This window comes from Piliocolobus tephrosceles, chromosome 6, assembly GCF_002776525.5.
Source record: "Piliocolobus tephrosceles isolate RC106 chromosome 6, ASM277652v3, whole genome shotgun sequence".
NCBI classification, from domain to species: domain Eukaryota; kingdom Metazoa; phylum Chordata; class Mammalia; order Primates; family Cercopithecidae; genus Piliocolobus; species Piliocolobus tephrosceles.
Window position 1 is genome coordinate 93,282,649 of NC_045439.1, and position 13,209 is coordinate 93,295,857.

A 13,209-nucleotide genomic window follows, 5' to 3' on the forward strand; every position below is an offset into this window, starting at 1 on the left:
AAAAAAAAAAAAAAGAAGAAAGAGGAGGAGAAGGATAGGAGGAATAGAGAAGAGGAGGATGGAGAGGAGGAGACGGGAAGAGAAAAGAAGAGAAGAAGGCTGCCACAGCCAACAAATGACAAAAGGCACCCATTTCCCAAACCATCTTGAAAACAAGTTCTCCTTCCCTTCCTGAAACCATGCGGATATGTAAAACATGGGAGCAACTTATGTAGAGAAGCCAGGAATGAAAGATCATCTAATAAACTGAGTATTTTTATGCAAGAGAGACAGGCCAGTATCTACGAGATTATTTATATAATAGGACTGGACCAAGCTTTCATGTGGATCAGACATTTAGGCAATTCCCCTCCCCAGTCCTCTCTCCCAATAACCAGCAAGTAGAGACTCAGGAGAAATAATATTGTTGCTACAAGCAAATTTTAAAATTTTATTTTAACTTCATATCCAAGTTGTACTATGAGCTGAATTTTGTGATTATTTTATAAAACAAATGACTGCATTTCTAGCATAAAAATAAACTGTTGCTGGCCACTGCAAACTAGAATTGGCAAACAAGGAATTGTGGAAAAGTGAAATCTCAGATGAATTTAAAGGATGGTGTGATGTAAACAGGAGAAGATTCGGGAAGCAACATAACAAAAGAGAAACAGCAGAAATAAATTCGTTATCTATATGGAGCAGTATGCAGCCTTGTCCAGAAACGGTGAAAGCTGGGAGTTTAAATAAGAGATAAATCTTATCTGAAGACAAGAAGATCCTTGAATGCAAGTGAGGAGATTTGAAAGCATTAAGGATCCATGGAGGGGACTAAAATATAAAAGATGGCATTTTAGGAACAGTAAAATCGTAAGATGGTCTGGAGGTCTGGAGACAGACATGAGAGGGGGTGACTTTTGCCCAGAGTAGGAGTGATGACAAGGAAAAGAAAAGAACACCTCCAAGAGAAATACTGAATGGAAAATTGTCAGATTCTAGCCATTCATAGGATCCATAGTATGAGGGATCCTTCAAGGGTCACATCAAATGTCCCTTCTGTAAAGTCAGGAAGGAGCCCTGGGAGCCCCCTCTGCAAGTATACGAGGCCTCCCTCTGTGCTCATATAAAAATGTGTTCATGCTACAAAAATATCCTTACCAAATTATGATATACTTATCTTAAAATTATTTTCCCTTTGCCTCTTCCAGCATTGCCTTTAATCCTATAAACCCTGGTATAAAAAAAATGACTCATCAGTGAATTCAGGTATTAGATCTCCCTGCTGACATGCATGACTTCTCTTAGAAATTCTCCATTTGCTCCAAAATACCCCTGATAAAGACAGTTCTTTATCTAGGCTCAGGGGCCAGTTCTGGCTATAAGGATATATGCTAAGTGCTGATCAGTGGGTTATGTCTGAAGACAGCAGTCACCCGGGAGCCAAGGCACTGTACCCAGACATGTTCTGTTCCATATTCTTTCAGGCCCAAAGCCCAAATCTCCATCTCCCGACAGAGTGAACCCGAGGAAAGCCACTGAACCAAAGTCTGAATTCTCCAGGAGGGTGGTGTGGTCTTCGTGGCCTGGGTATGCCTTCCGCTCCTGCCATTTGAGGCACGATCTCCTGCACACCAGGAGTAGAATTTCTTCATCTTCATCTATGTGCTGTGAATGCAAGTCCCTGTTACAACTAGACTTCATAACAAAAGAACACTTGATCTTTTCTTTAGTTCCTGAATTTTTTTTCTTTAGTACCTTCTGCTGAGGTGGGCAGAATTCTGAAATGCAACTGTCAGAGTCTGTCCTCGTTAAGCCGGATCCATCCCTATGCTAGGGATCCACCCCAGGCTGCTGGAGTAGTAGAAAACCAATAGCCATGGAGGATTTCCTTTCTCTGACTCCCTTCAGTTGCGTCTCTTTCAATTAATTCCCTGCTCTTCCCTGATCTCTGGCCCTTGCCAACTAAGATTATGTAGAAGGTCTGCCCTACTGTTCCAGAGTTAGATTTTCTACAATGGTATCTGGAAGTATAATGTCCCTCCAATACCACAGCAATTCTCGTGCTCATGTGTTACTAAAAGCTACCATGCTTTAGCTACTGCTGTCTGCAGCATCATTTTATTATCTGACAAAGCTTACTGCCTTTCCATACCCGTGTATAGTGTAGTAGAGTGGTTAGGAGTGCACTTTCTGAAACCTGACTGAGGTTAAATTCAGTTCTGTGACCTTGGGCAGGTTATTTAAATCTCCTCTGTAAATGTGGAAATAAAAACAGCACTTACTTCCCAGGGTTAGTGTGAGGATTACATTAATTTATTCATGAAATGGCACTTAGAATAATGCCTAGCATTCAGGAAGTACTTAATAAGTATGAGCTATTATTATTATTTGGGTTAAGTGTGAGGAAGTCAACACATATAGACAATAGCACATGGTCCTAAGGCTGAGAGTCTGAGCCTTCAGGCATTCCCATGGAGAAACAGAACTTTTAGCAATCTCTGGAATATGATCCAGTGTTAGATCTCCAAGGCTCACTGACAGAAACACTTCCTTCTCCATACAGCAGACTTCTCTGATACAGACTGAGTTTGGCCATTGATGATGACATCTCTTGGATGGGACTGAAAAGACCCTGCCATCCCTTAATACAGGGCTTTTACGGTACTGGAAGTATAGGTGTAGGCATGTTTGAATCAGGGGGTAAGTCTCCCTCAAAAGAGCTCCTCATCTTAGAATCACTAAAGGCAACTTCCTTCAAAAGAGTGAACGACCATCCCCATTTCCAGGTAAAATGAAATCCACTAACCACTGAACTAGTGTGGCCAGTCTTCAGTAAGGCATTGAATGGCAGTGAGAAGGCAGTGAGAAGTAACAGCAGGGGTATGCTCATCAGAACTTGGTCCTCTCTCCACTTGAGGTGGGGTGGGTTGCAGAGTGGTCCCCACTCCTGCTCTTTAGAGTGGATGATGGTGAGGCAGATGTTTTGAGTCCCCAGTTAATAAAGCAGGAAGCAGCTCAAATAATTATATGGGAAAAAAAGATGTAACCATATGCATACTCCAAGTTCATTGTGGTTACATCCACTTATGGCACTCAACATGTTTGCAATGTTTCTATAGTATATTCAGGAATATACTTGTATAATCTCTCCTGTATAGGAATGGACTCTTACAGATTATCAACACTGAAGCTGGGGCTGCATTTATGTACCTCTGGTTTGCAACACAGCTTGGGCATGCACAGCTACAGATACTGTGGCACATGGAGACAAAGTGATGCTCTGGACACTTCCACTGCCACAACCTTCCATTATTTCGCAAATAAGGAATTTTGTTGGAAATTCTGAGTTTGCAATGACAAGCGTAGCAACTGATGCTACATTCTGATGAAACCTCTCTTAGGACTCTCTAAGGATTCCGACTCTGAGAACTAAAAAGGGCAGCATTTGCTTCTCCACCTCCTTCCTACCCTACCCCAAGCACCTATTTCTTACCAGCCTAGAAAGATTTCTGCTGCATTCTCCCAGCGGGACCATAAATTAGAGACCACAGGTAACCCCCAAGGCCCAGAGAGCTTCAGGGGCATTATATCTTCACTCAAGTACACCAAAGTACTAACCATTGCACCTAATGTGCACTAATTTTAGTAGATTACATTTTATGTCTGTACTGTGTGGCATAATACTCTAACACTTGTGTTGATAATAGGTTCCTTTTTGGAATTAGCTACAGCAGAGTGATACACACAGAGAGAAACTCTAGAATGAGATCCCAAAATGTAACACCTTGATCTGGGGTTTAAAATGAATTTTTTAAATAGTTTCACAAATTATTGCTGGAAATCACACTGTTTTGAAATTTCTTCTTGAAAGACTACAAGGAAATGGTCAGACCAAAGAAAACTTTAGCTATCCCACTGTGGTGGGCAAAATAATGCACCACCTTGGCCCACAAGATATCCATGACCTAACCCCTGGAACCTGTCACTATGTCACCTTACATGGCAAAAGGATCTTTGCACATATAACTAAAGTTAGAGACCTTGAGACAAAGAAATTATCTAGGATTATCCAGGTGGGAGAACAATGCCCAACTGTGGTCACAGGAAGACATGACCACAGAAAAAATGTTCAGGCCGGGTGCGGTGGCTCATGCCTATAATTCCAGCACTTTGGGAGGCCGAAGCAGGTGGATCACTTGAGGTCAGGAATTCGAGACCAGCCTGGCCGATATGGTGAAACCCTGTCTCTACTAAAAATACAAAAACTAGCTGGGCATGGTAGTTAGCATCTGTAATCCCAGCTACTCAGGAGGCTGAGACAGGAGAATCGCTTGAACCTGGGAGGCAGAGGTTGCAGTGAGCCGAGATCGTGCCACCGCACTCCAGCCTGGGTGACAGAGCAAGACTCAGTCTCAAAAAAAAAAGAAAGAAAAAAAAAGAAAAAGAAGAAGAAAAAAAAAGAAAAGGAGAAATGTTCAAACAGATGTAATGTTGCTGGCTTTGAAGACTGAAGAAGGAATCACAAGCCAAGGAATATGGGTAGCCTCTAGAAGCTGGGAAAAAAAGGAAATTAATTTTTCCCTAGGCCTCCAGAATGATGTAGCCCTGCCTATATGTTAATTTTAGCCCAGTAAGACCTGTGTCAGACTTCTGGCCGTCAGAATCGTAAGGTACTACATTTGTCTTGTTTTAAGCCACTATGTTTATAGTAATATATTACTGCAGCAATAAAAACAACTAATGCACCCATGAAAAAGGTGGTAGATCTAAAAGATTCATGGATAAAACTCTGAGGTTGCTAATGCACCCACATGCTTGTTTAAAAGGAAGGCTAGACTACGTTGGCACTGACATGCTTGCCTTTGTGTTCAGGTCTCTATCTCTCCCTCCTACATGCCCCACCTGGACTTCCAGTTCAGTTAATTCAGCATTCACAAGCAGGTGTGTCACTCAACATCAAGCGTGATTCAATTCAAATCACCAGAGATGTGAAGCCATTTGTGTAGTGCTCCAAAACCCCTCTGAGGACTCGTTTGATAAAAATCTGGTTACTTCTGGCTAAATGATATTTGAGTTTGAGTGCCCCAGTAAATAAGCACCCATTTTTTCCCATTCAAGTTTGGAACCAGTGGAGAGATACAGATAGAAATGTCAGCTTGATCGTTGATAGAAACAGACTGCAAATATGGCTTGAGCTCTCAGTCAAAAGGTGTTGCTAAAGACTGCCGGCTTTCTACTCCCACAGAACTTGGGGGCCTACCCACCAAGAAAAAGCTTGATCCGTAGATTAGAAACCCTTAGCCAGGACTGATGTCTCACACTGACTTGGGACAGAGAAAGAAGAAAGAGAGACAAAGCCCCAGTAATTGATCTTTTAAAATAAATTAGTTACAGCCAATTGAGAAAAGTGGCTAAAAATAAATCAATCAATCTCATTTAAATGAGATCTCCAGATTCTCAGAATTTCCTTTTAATTCCTGTCATTTTGATTTGGGTCCATACCACCAATGATCGAAATGTTTTTAAAATTTTTAATAAACATATAAAATGTCATGGTTAGTGACTGCCTGGGGCCAACACATAGTCAGTAAAGGAATTTACCAAGACAGTAATGAGTCTGGAAAGGCAGATTTATTTAAAGAAAAGGGGAGATACACTGCCAGCGAGCAATGGGCAATACAGCAGAGGGAAGGCTGTCTGCTGTCTGCAAAGAGGCAGGGACTGGAGGGGAGTTTTTTAGGTAGTGTTACTTGGGCTTAATGTTTGCAGACAGGATGCTCGGTGCACGTGGGCTTTGATTGGGATGCTTGTAACAGGATGCTTGGGTGCTAGTGAGCCATTTGCAGTTGACCCTATTTCTCAGAACATTTGTTCCTCTCTACCCCCTGTTTCTGTTTCTGCCAGCTAAGCCCATTTTTCAGTTTTCTTTAAACTCCTTAGGGCTCCACAAATTGCACATATTTATGGGGTACAACTTGACATTTCAATACATGTATACATTATATAATGAACAAATTAGGGTAATTAGCATGTTTACCACCTCAAAAATTTATCATTTCTTTGTGGTAGGAACACTGAAGATCCTCCCTTCTGGCTAAATTGAGATATACAATGTCTTACTGTTTACTATAGTTACTCTACTGTGCAATAGGACACCAAAAATCATCCTTCCTTCCTAGCTGTAACTTTCTTGACTAACCTCTCCCAATCTCCACCTGCCCCCTGCCCTCCCCAGTCTCTGGTAACCACTATTGCCTACTTTTATGATATCAAGCTTTTTTTTTTTTTTTTTTTTTTTTGGATTCCACATATGAATGAGATTATGTGGTATTTGTCTTTCTCTGCCTGGATTATTTCACTTAACATAATATCCCCTAGATTCATGCATGTCACAAATGGCAACATCTCCTTCTTTTTATGGCTGCATCGTATTTCATTATGTATATATACCACATTTTCTTTCTCCATTCATTCATTTTCAGACACTTAAGTTGATTCCATACCTTGGCTATTGTGAATAGTGCTAGAATAAACACGTGAGTGAGGATGTCTCTGTGATATACTGATTTCATTTCCTCTGAATATGTACCCAGTAATAGGACTGCTGGATCATATGGTAGTTCTATTTTTAATATTTTGAGGAAATCCATACTATTTTCCACAAACGATGAACTAATTTACATTCCCACTAATAGCATATAAGGGTTCCCTTTTCTCCACATCCTTGGAAACACTTGTGTCTTTTGTCTTTGTGATAATAATCATTTTAAGTGGAATGAGGAGATGTAGTGGTTTTGATTTGTATTTCGTTGATGATTAGTGATGTTAAGCATTTTTCCATACACCTGGATTGGTATTTATGTCTTCTATTGAGAAATGTTCATTAAGGCCTTTTGCCCATTTTTAAATCAAATGATTTGTTTTGGGTTTTTTTGCTACTGAGTTGTTTGAATTCCTTATATATTCTAGATATTATTTCCTTGTCCAGCTGTCTAGTTTGCAAATATTTTCTCCTATTCTATAGGTTATCTCTTTACTCTTGATTGTGTCCTTTGATGTACATAAGCTTTTTAGTTTAATATAATCCCATTTGTCTATTTTTGTTTTTATTGTCTGTGCTTTTGAGATCATATTTTAAAAATCTTTACCCAGTCCAATGTCATGAAGCATTTCCTCTGTTTTTGTCTATCAGCTTCATATTTTCAAGTCTTACATGTACATCTTCACTTCATTTTTAGTTGGATTTTGTACATGGTGAGAGATAGGGGTCCAGTTTTATTCTTCTGCATATAGATATCCAATTGTCCCCACACCATTTATTGAAGACACTGTCCTTTCCCCAGTGTGTATTCTTGGCACCCTTATTGAAAATCAGTTGGATGTAGATATGTGGAATTATTTCTGGACTCTCTATTCTGTGCCATTGATCTATGTGTATTTTTACACCAATGCCATGCTGTTTTAGTTACTATCACTTTGTCATATATTTTGAAGTCAGATAGTGTAATGCCTCCAGTTTTGATTTTTGTGTGTTTGTTTGTTTTTAATCAAGATTGCTTTGGGTGTTCAGAGTCTTTTTGTGATTTTATACAAGTTTTAGGATTTTTTTTTTCTGTGAAGAATGTCACTGGAATTTTAACAGGGATTGTATTAAATCTGTATATCACTTTGGATAGTAAGGACATTTTAACAATGTGAATTTTTCCAATCCATGAACACCTGTTTTTGCATCCTCTTTAATTTCTTTCATTAATGTTTTGTTTTGTTTATTTATTTATTTATATATTGAGATGGAGTCTCGCACTGTTACCCAGGCTGGAGTGCAATGGCACAATCTCAACTCACTGCAACCCCCACCTCCTAGATTCAAGTGACTCTCCTGCCTCAGCTTCCCAAGTAGCTGGGATTACAGGTGCCTGCCACCAAGCCCAGCTAATTTTTTTGTATTTTTAGTAGAGACGGGGTTTCACTATGTTGGCCAGGCTGGTCTCGAATTCCTGACCTCATGATCCACCCACCTCAGCCTCCCAAAGTGCTGGGATTACAGACGTGAGCCACCACGCCTGGCCATTAATGTTTTATAATTTTTAATGTACAGATTTTTTACCTTCTTGGTTAAATTTACTCCTGAGTATCTTACTTTTTGTAGCTATTACAAATGTAGCTACTGTAAATTCAAATGATTTCATTACATTTTTTATCTATATTCTTCTGTATCTCGCAAGTTTCCCTAAGAACACAACTTTGATTTCTTTTTAAGGCATTTTGTAACTTTCCTTTTCTTTGGGGTTTATTACTGGAGAATTACATTCATTTGAAGGTGTCATATTTCTTTGCTTTCTCAAGTGTCTTGTGTATCTACTTTGTTTTGTTTTTTGCTTGTTTGTTTGAGATGGAATCTGGCTCTGTCACCCAGGCTGGAGAGCAGTGGTGTGATCTTAGCTCACTGAAACCTCTGCTTCTCAGGTTCAAGAGATTCTCCTGCCTCACCGCCCAAGTAGCTGGGATTACAAGTGTGTGCCACCACATCCAGCTGATTTTTGTATTTTTTGTAGAGATAGGGTTTCACCATGTTGGCTAGGCTGGTCTTAAACTCCTGACTTCAAGTTATCTGCCCACCACAGCCTCCCAATGTGCTGGGATCACAGGCATGAGCCACCACACCCAGCCTTGTGCATCTACTTTGATATCTGTGCATCTGCTGAATCCGTTTCTGCTTCCAATTTTACAGAGTAGCTTTTATAAGGAAAGACTTTTTCCTACAGATGTGTCCTATGGTGTCAGTTGAGTAGTGTGAATTCACATTGGTTCTGGGTGGACACAGTAGTTGGGTCTCCATACAGCTTCATCAGGTATAATCCATGTAGTAATATCTGTGAGTGCCTCAATGGCCTAGACTGCAGGAGTTTAGGGCAGTAGTGGTGCAGCTTTGCCACAGAAAGGGCCACCAGGCTGGTTCTTAAGCTGGAGGTACATGCACAACTGTGCAGGATCACCCGTTCCTTGCAGGGAAGGGTGTCATGTGGACTTGGATGCAAGGGTCATCACCATTTCACTGGGCCTAGGTTCTAAACAGCTGGGGTTGTGGTGCCGCAGTCATCTGTGTGAGCATGTAAGAATGACAGCGGAGTCTCAGGGATTGAAAGATCAGTGGTTACTGTTCCCCAGAGTAGAGCACACTCTAGCAGTGGCTCCAGTTTCAAGGTGTCACTGTGCCATAACAGCCTGGGTCATGGGAGGTGGGCAGTGTACAATGTGAGCTCCTACTGTAAAGCAATGCAGCTGTGGGAACTCCAGACAGCTCCCCCAAGGGCCTGTGAGGACTGCCACATTCACCTGTAGCAAGGACTACATGTGTCTATACTGATAACACGGGCTGCTGGGGGCTCTCTGCTTACCTGACAGAGGAGATGGAGTAGTAGAGGCAGAGTACTTCGCCCTCCTCTCTATGCTGCCATCCTGAGTTACTGTGTGCCACAGGGATTCTGCCATTCCCTTGCTATACTACGGTGCTCTCCCTCAGATACTCTAGTCTAATTGTAGTTGTTTATTTGTTGTTTTGGTCTTTTTGTGTATGAGGAGGTAAGTGCCAAGTACCTCTAGTTAGCCTCTTACTGATAACCAGGAAATGCTTTGAATGGAAAATAGAATGGATTCTTTCTGGTGTTTACTTTTTATTTTCTTTCTTTTTTTTTTTTTTTGAGACAGAGTCTCACTCTGTCGCCCAGGCTGGAGTGCAGTGGTGTGATCTCGGCTCACTGCAACCTCCACCTCCCAGGTTCAAGCAATTCTCCTGCCTCAGCCTCCCAAGTAACTAGGACTACAAGTATGCACCACCAAGCCCAGCTAAGTTTGTATTTTTAGTAGAGATGAGGTTTCACCATATTGGCCAGGTTGGTCTCAAACTTTTAACCTAAAGTGATCTGCCTGCCTTGGCCTCCCAAAGTGCTAGGATTACAGGCATGAGCCTTATTTTCAAATTTCTAAAGCAGGATATTTGAATTTTTATTTTTAGTGTTGACTGATGTAAAGTAAGAGTAGGGTTTTGTATATTTCTGTGTGATTTGCTGATGAGTCACCTATAGTATTCCTTGACATTGAGGTAGAAATAGCAACAGACCAGTTCAAGTAAGTCTACTCTTCCTATGTGACCTTCAAAAAATAATTTTACCTTGCTCAGCCTCAGTCCTCTCACTTGCAAAAGAGAAATAACCAGACCTCACCTGCCTAGAGACAGTGCGAAGGTCAGGTAAGATAATGAACATAAAAGCATTCTGAACTTTGAAGGAGCTTGCAGATATTACGTATTGTTTCTCTGACTTCAGAAATTATTAAATACTTACCAAGTTAGATCATGAATGTGATATGGCCTAAAAAGGTAGTATAAATGGAAGATATTTGATATACATAATATGTTGTCAATTAAAGAAATACTTAAATTTTCCACAAAGGGTATTAAGAGACCATTCGTTTTAGAGTACACATTGGAATACTGTAACTTAAAACAAGAACATATTGTATTGGATAAAATATTTTTATTTTAGGACTTACATGATTGCTGCATGTCTTGTAACGAATGTTCTGCCCTTCACAATTCCTAAAGGAAAAAAGAAAGAAGAAAGAAGAAATCATGATTTCATAGAAGAGGCAGCATTAAAAAAAAAAAAATCAAATACAAGGCATTGGTACCCTGTAAAACTTTCACTAGTGCACATTACCCCAAAGATTCAAAGTTTAATTCTAAGAAACTAATTTTCAAGGATTGGGGGCCAAGAAGTCTTGTGGAAGTGTCACATTAAATAAAGAATGAATTCTTTAAGTAATAGTAGTACTCACATGCAATTCTTACCCAAGGGCCCATATAACCATTACAATTAATGCACAATATGTGTGTCTCATGTGTGAATATGTATATTCTTTTCTATAATGAAAAGGGAAAAGCTACATGCAGAAGCATTTGTGTAGCATGTTTTCACTAGGACATTTCTCTTCCCTTACTGAAGCAACTCAAGTTAGCAGGGCACTCACTGTCTTCCTTTAATTAGTACAACAGTGTCTGTTAGAAATTTGCTTGAAGCAATGCTTCCTTTATTTTTTTTTGAGACAGTCTTATTCTGTCTCCCAGGCTGAAGTGCAATGGCTTGATCTCAGCTCACTGCAACCTCCGTCTCCCAGGTTCAAGCAATTCTCCAGCCTCAGCCTCCAGAGTAGCTGGGATTCCATGTGCACACCCCCATACCTGGCTAATTTTTATATTTTCAGTAGAGACGGGGTTACACCATGTTGGCTAGGCTGGTTTCGAACTCCTGGCCTCAAGCGATCCACCCACCCCAACCTCTCAAAGTGGGGGAATTACAGGCGTGAGCTACTGTACCCAGCCTATTTTATTTCAATCATTGACCTTACCAAATGGGATTATACAAAGTCATGTTGGAACAGCATTCTTGGGATGCTAACACTGGTAACTTTGAGAATTTTCCAGGGATGACCACCACATAACCTATCTTCCCCTACAGCCACTAGCTCTGGGACCCCGCCACTCCATTTTTCAATGGAGTTACATATTTTTTCCCTTTATGTTTTCCTGGTGAATTCAATGGCAAATTTGGAGCCAGGAAAGCTAAGCACAGGCTTAAATAATCATTTTGAATTAAAAGTCAATAGATACTATTTCAATTGTTATTAAAATATTTATTTCTCCGGGAACAAAATAATTTTAAAGTGGATAGGAGGTCATTTTTTTTGCCACTATGATTTAAATATGAGCCTATATGAAATGATTGATAGAGTCAGCAATGTTAAACTCACTGCATATACTTTCTGATGCTTCCATTTTTCTTGATTACAAAAGGAGTAAGTGGAAACCCCAGTAATGTGCCAAGAAGTATAGAGGTAGTCACTCAAAATCCTATCACCAAGAACTTTATTCTTTTGTCATTTAACCCTCCATTGTTTCTGCCATTTACAGGATTGAAAATCACACTGTTAATTCATCCTAGTATTTGTTTTAATCTAATATTATAAGCATTTTCTCATTTCATTGATAATTCTTTTGAAAAATTATTTTAATGATTACATCACAGTCCATTATACAAACATTATTTTTGTAGCTGTAAATTTAAAATTTTAAAAATTGTGACAAAATACACATAACATAAAACTTACCATTCTAACCACTTTTAAGTGTGTGGTTCAGTGTTTAAGTATGTTGACATTGCTAGGCCAATATTACCTTTTGTGATTACATTGCTTCTCTTTTTCCCTACTTAAAAACTGACATATATTAAAATTCTATTTGGGATGTATACAATTTTAAGAGTTCTGACAAACCCATACAATTGTGTGACTACTACCACAAGGAATATTTGGAACAGTTCCATCACCCCAACCACTTCTGGCAACCACTGGTTGGTTTTGTCCCTATAATTTGTCTTTTCCAAAATGTTATACAAATGGAATCACACCATATGTAGCTTTTTGAGACTGGCTCTTTTTAGCATAATATATTTGAAAATCATTCTTGTGGTTGTAGGTATCTAGTTTGCACCTTTTTAATTGCTGAGTGGTATTCTATTGCACAAATGTACAACTGTTTATTCACTCACCAGGTAATATTTGAGTTGTTTTTAGTTTTGGGTAAGTATGAAAAAATGCTATAAACATTCACATGGAGGTTTTGTGTTAACAAAGTTTTTCATTTCTCTTGGGTAAATACCTAGAAGTGGGATTTCTGAGTTCATTCTTTTTTATATAATATAAAATTTATTTGGTAAACATCTTTAGGTTTTCATTTTTGTCCATACATACAATACAGATGTAGAAGTATTTTAAAACAAATCCCAGTCCTTTCATAACATGAATTTTTTCATGTATGAGTTTTTAACTCTTGGCTGGCTAAATATTATTTAATTAGTTGGATGTATGGCTGGCATATGATTAAATCTTTGCCTTTCATACAGGAAAGGCAATGCTGCATGATATGGTATTACTTCTTACATGATCCTTTTTTCTCAAAGCTGTAAACATACTTCATTGACCCTTGACATTTAGACTTGCAGAGGAGAAATATGATTATTCCTTTGCTTGTGTGTTTTATGTTTCTGCCTGAAAGTTTATAGTACTCTTGTTTTGTTGTGTTAGTATTTGATATAAAAGTTAAGTTATAATCAGGATGTATCCAGTCATGTGTTTCATCAGTCTTTACTGAAAATGGTGAGCCTTTTTGAATGG

General features: G+C 39.3%; 1 protein-coding gene across 1 annotated transcript in view; it reads right to left on the reverse strand.

The window, feature by feature from the left end:
• The window catches only part of ADAMTSL3 (ADAMTS like 3), a 408,397-nt gene that overhangs the window by 254,914 nt on the left and 140,274 nt on the right, over positions 1-13,209 (reverse strand). Inside the window, 1 exon segment of the mRNA XM_026448334.1 lies at positions 10,531-10,576. Coding sequence (XP_026304119.1) covers positions 10,531-10,576 — 46 coding nt within the window.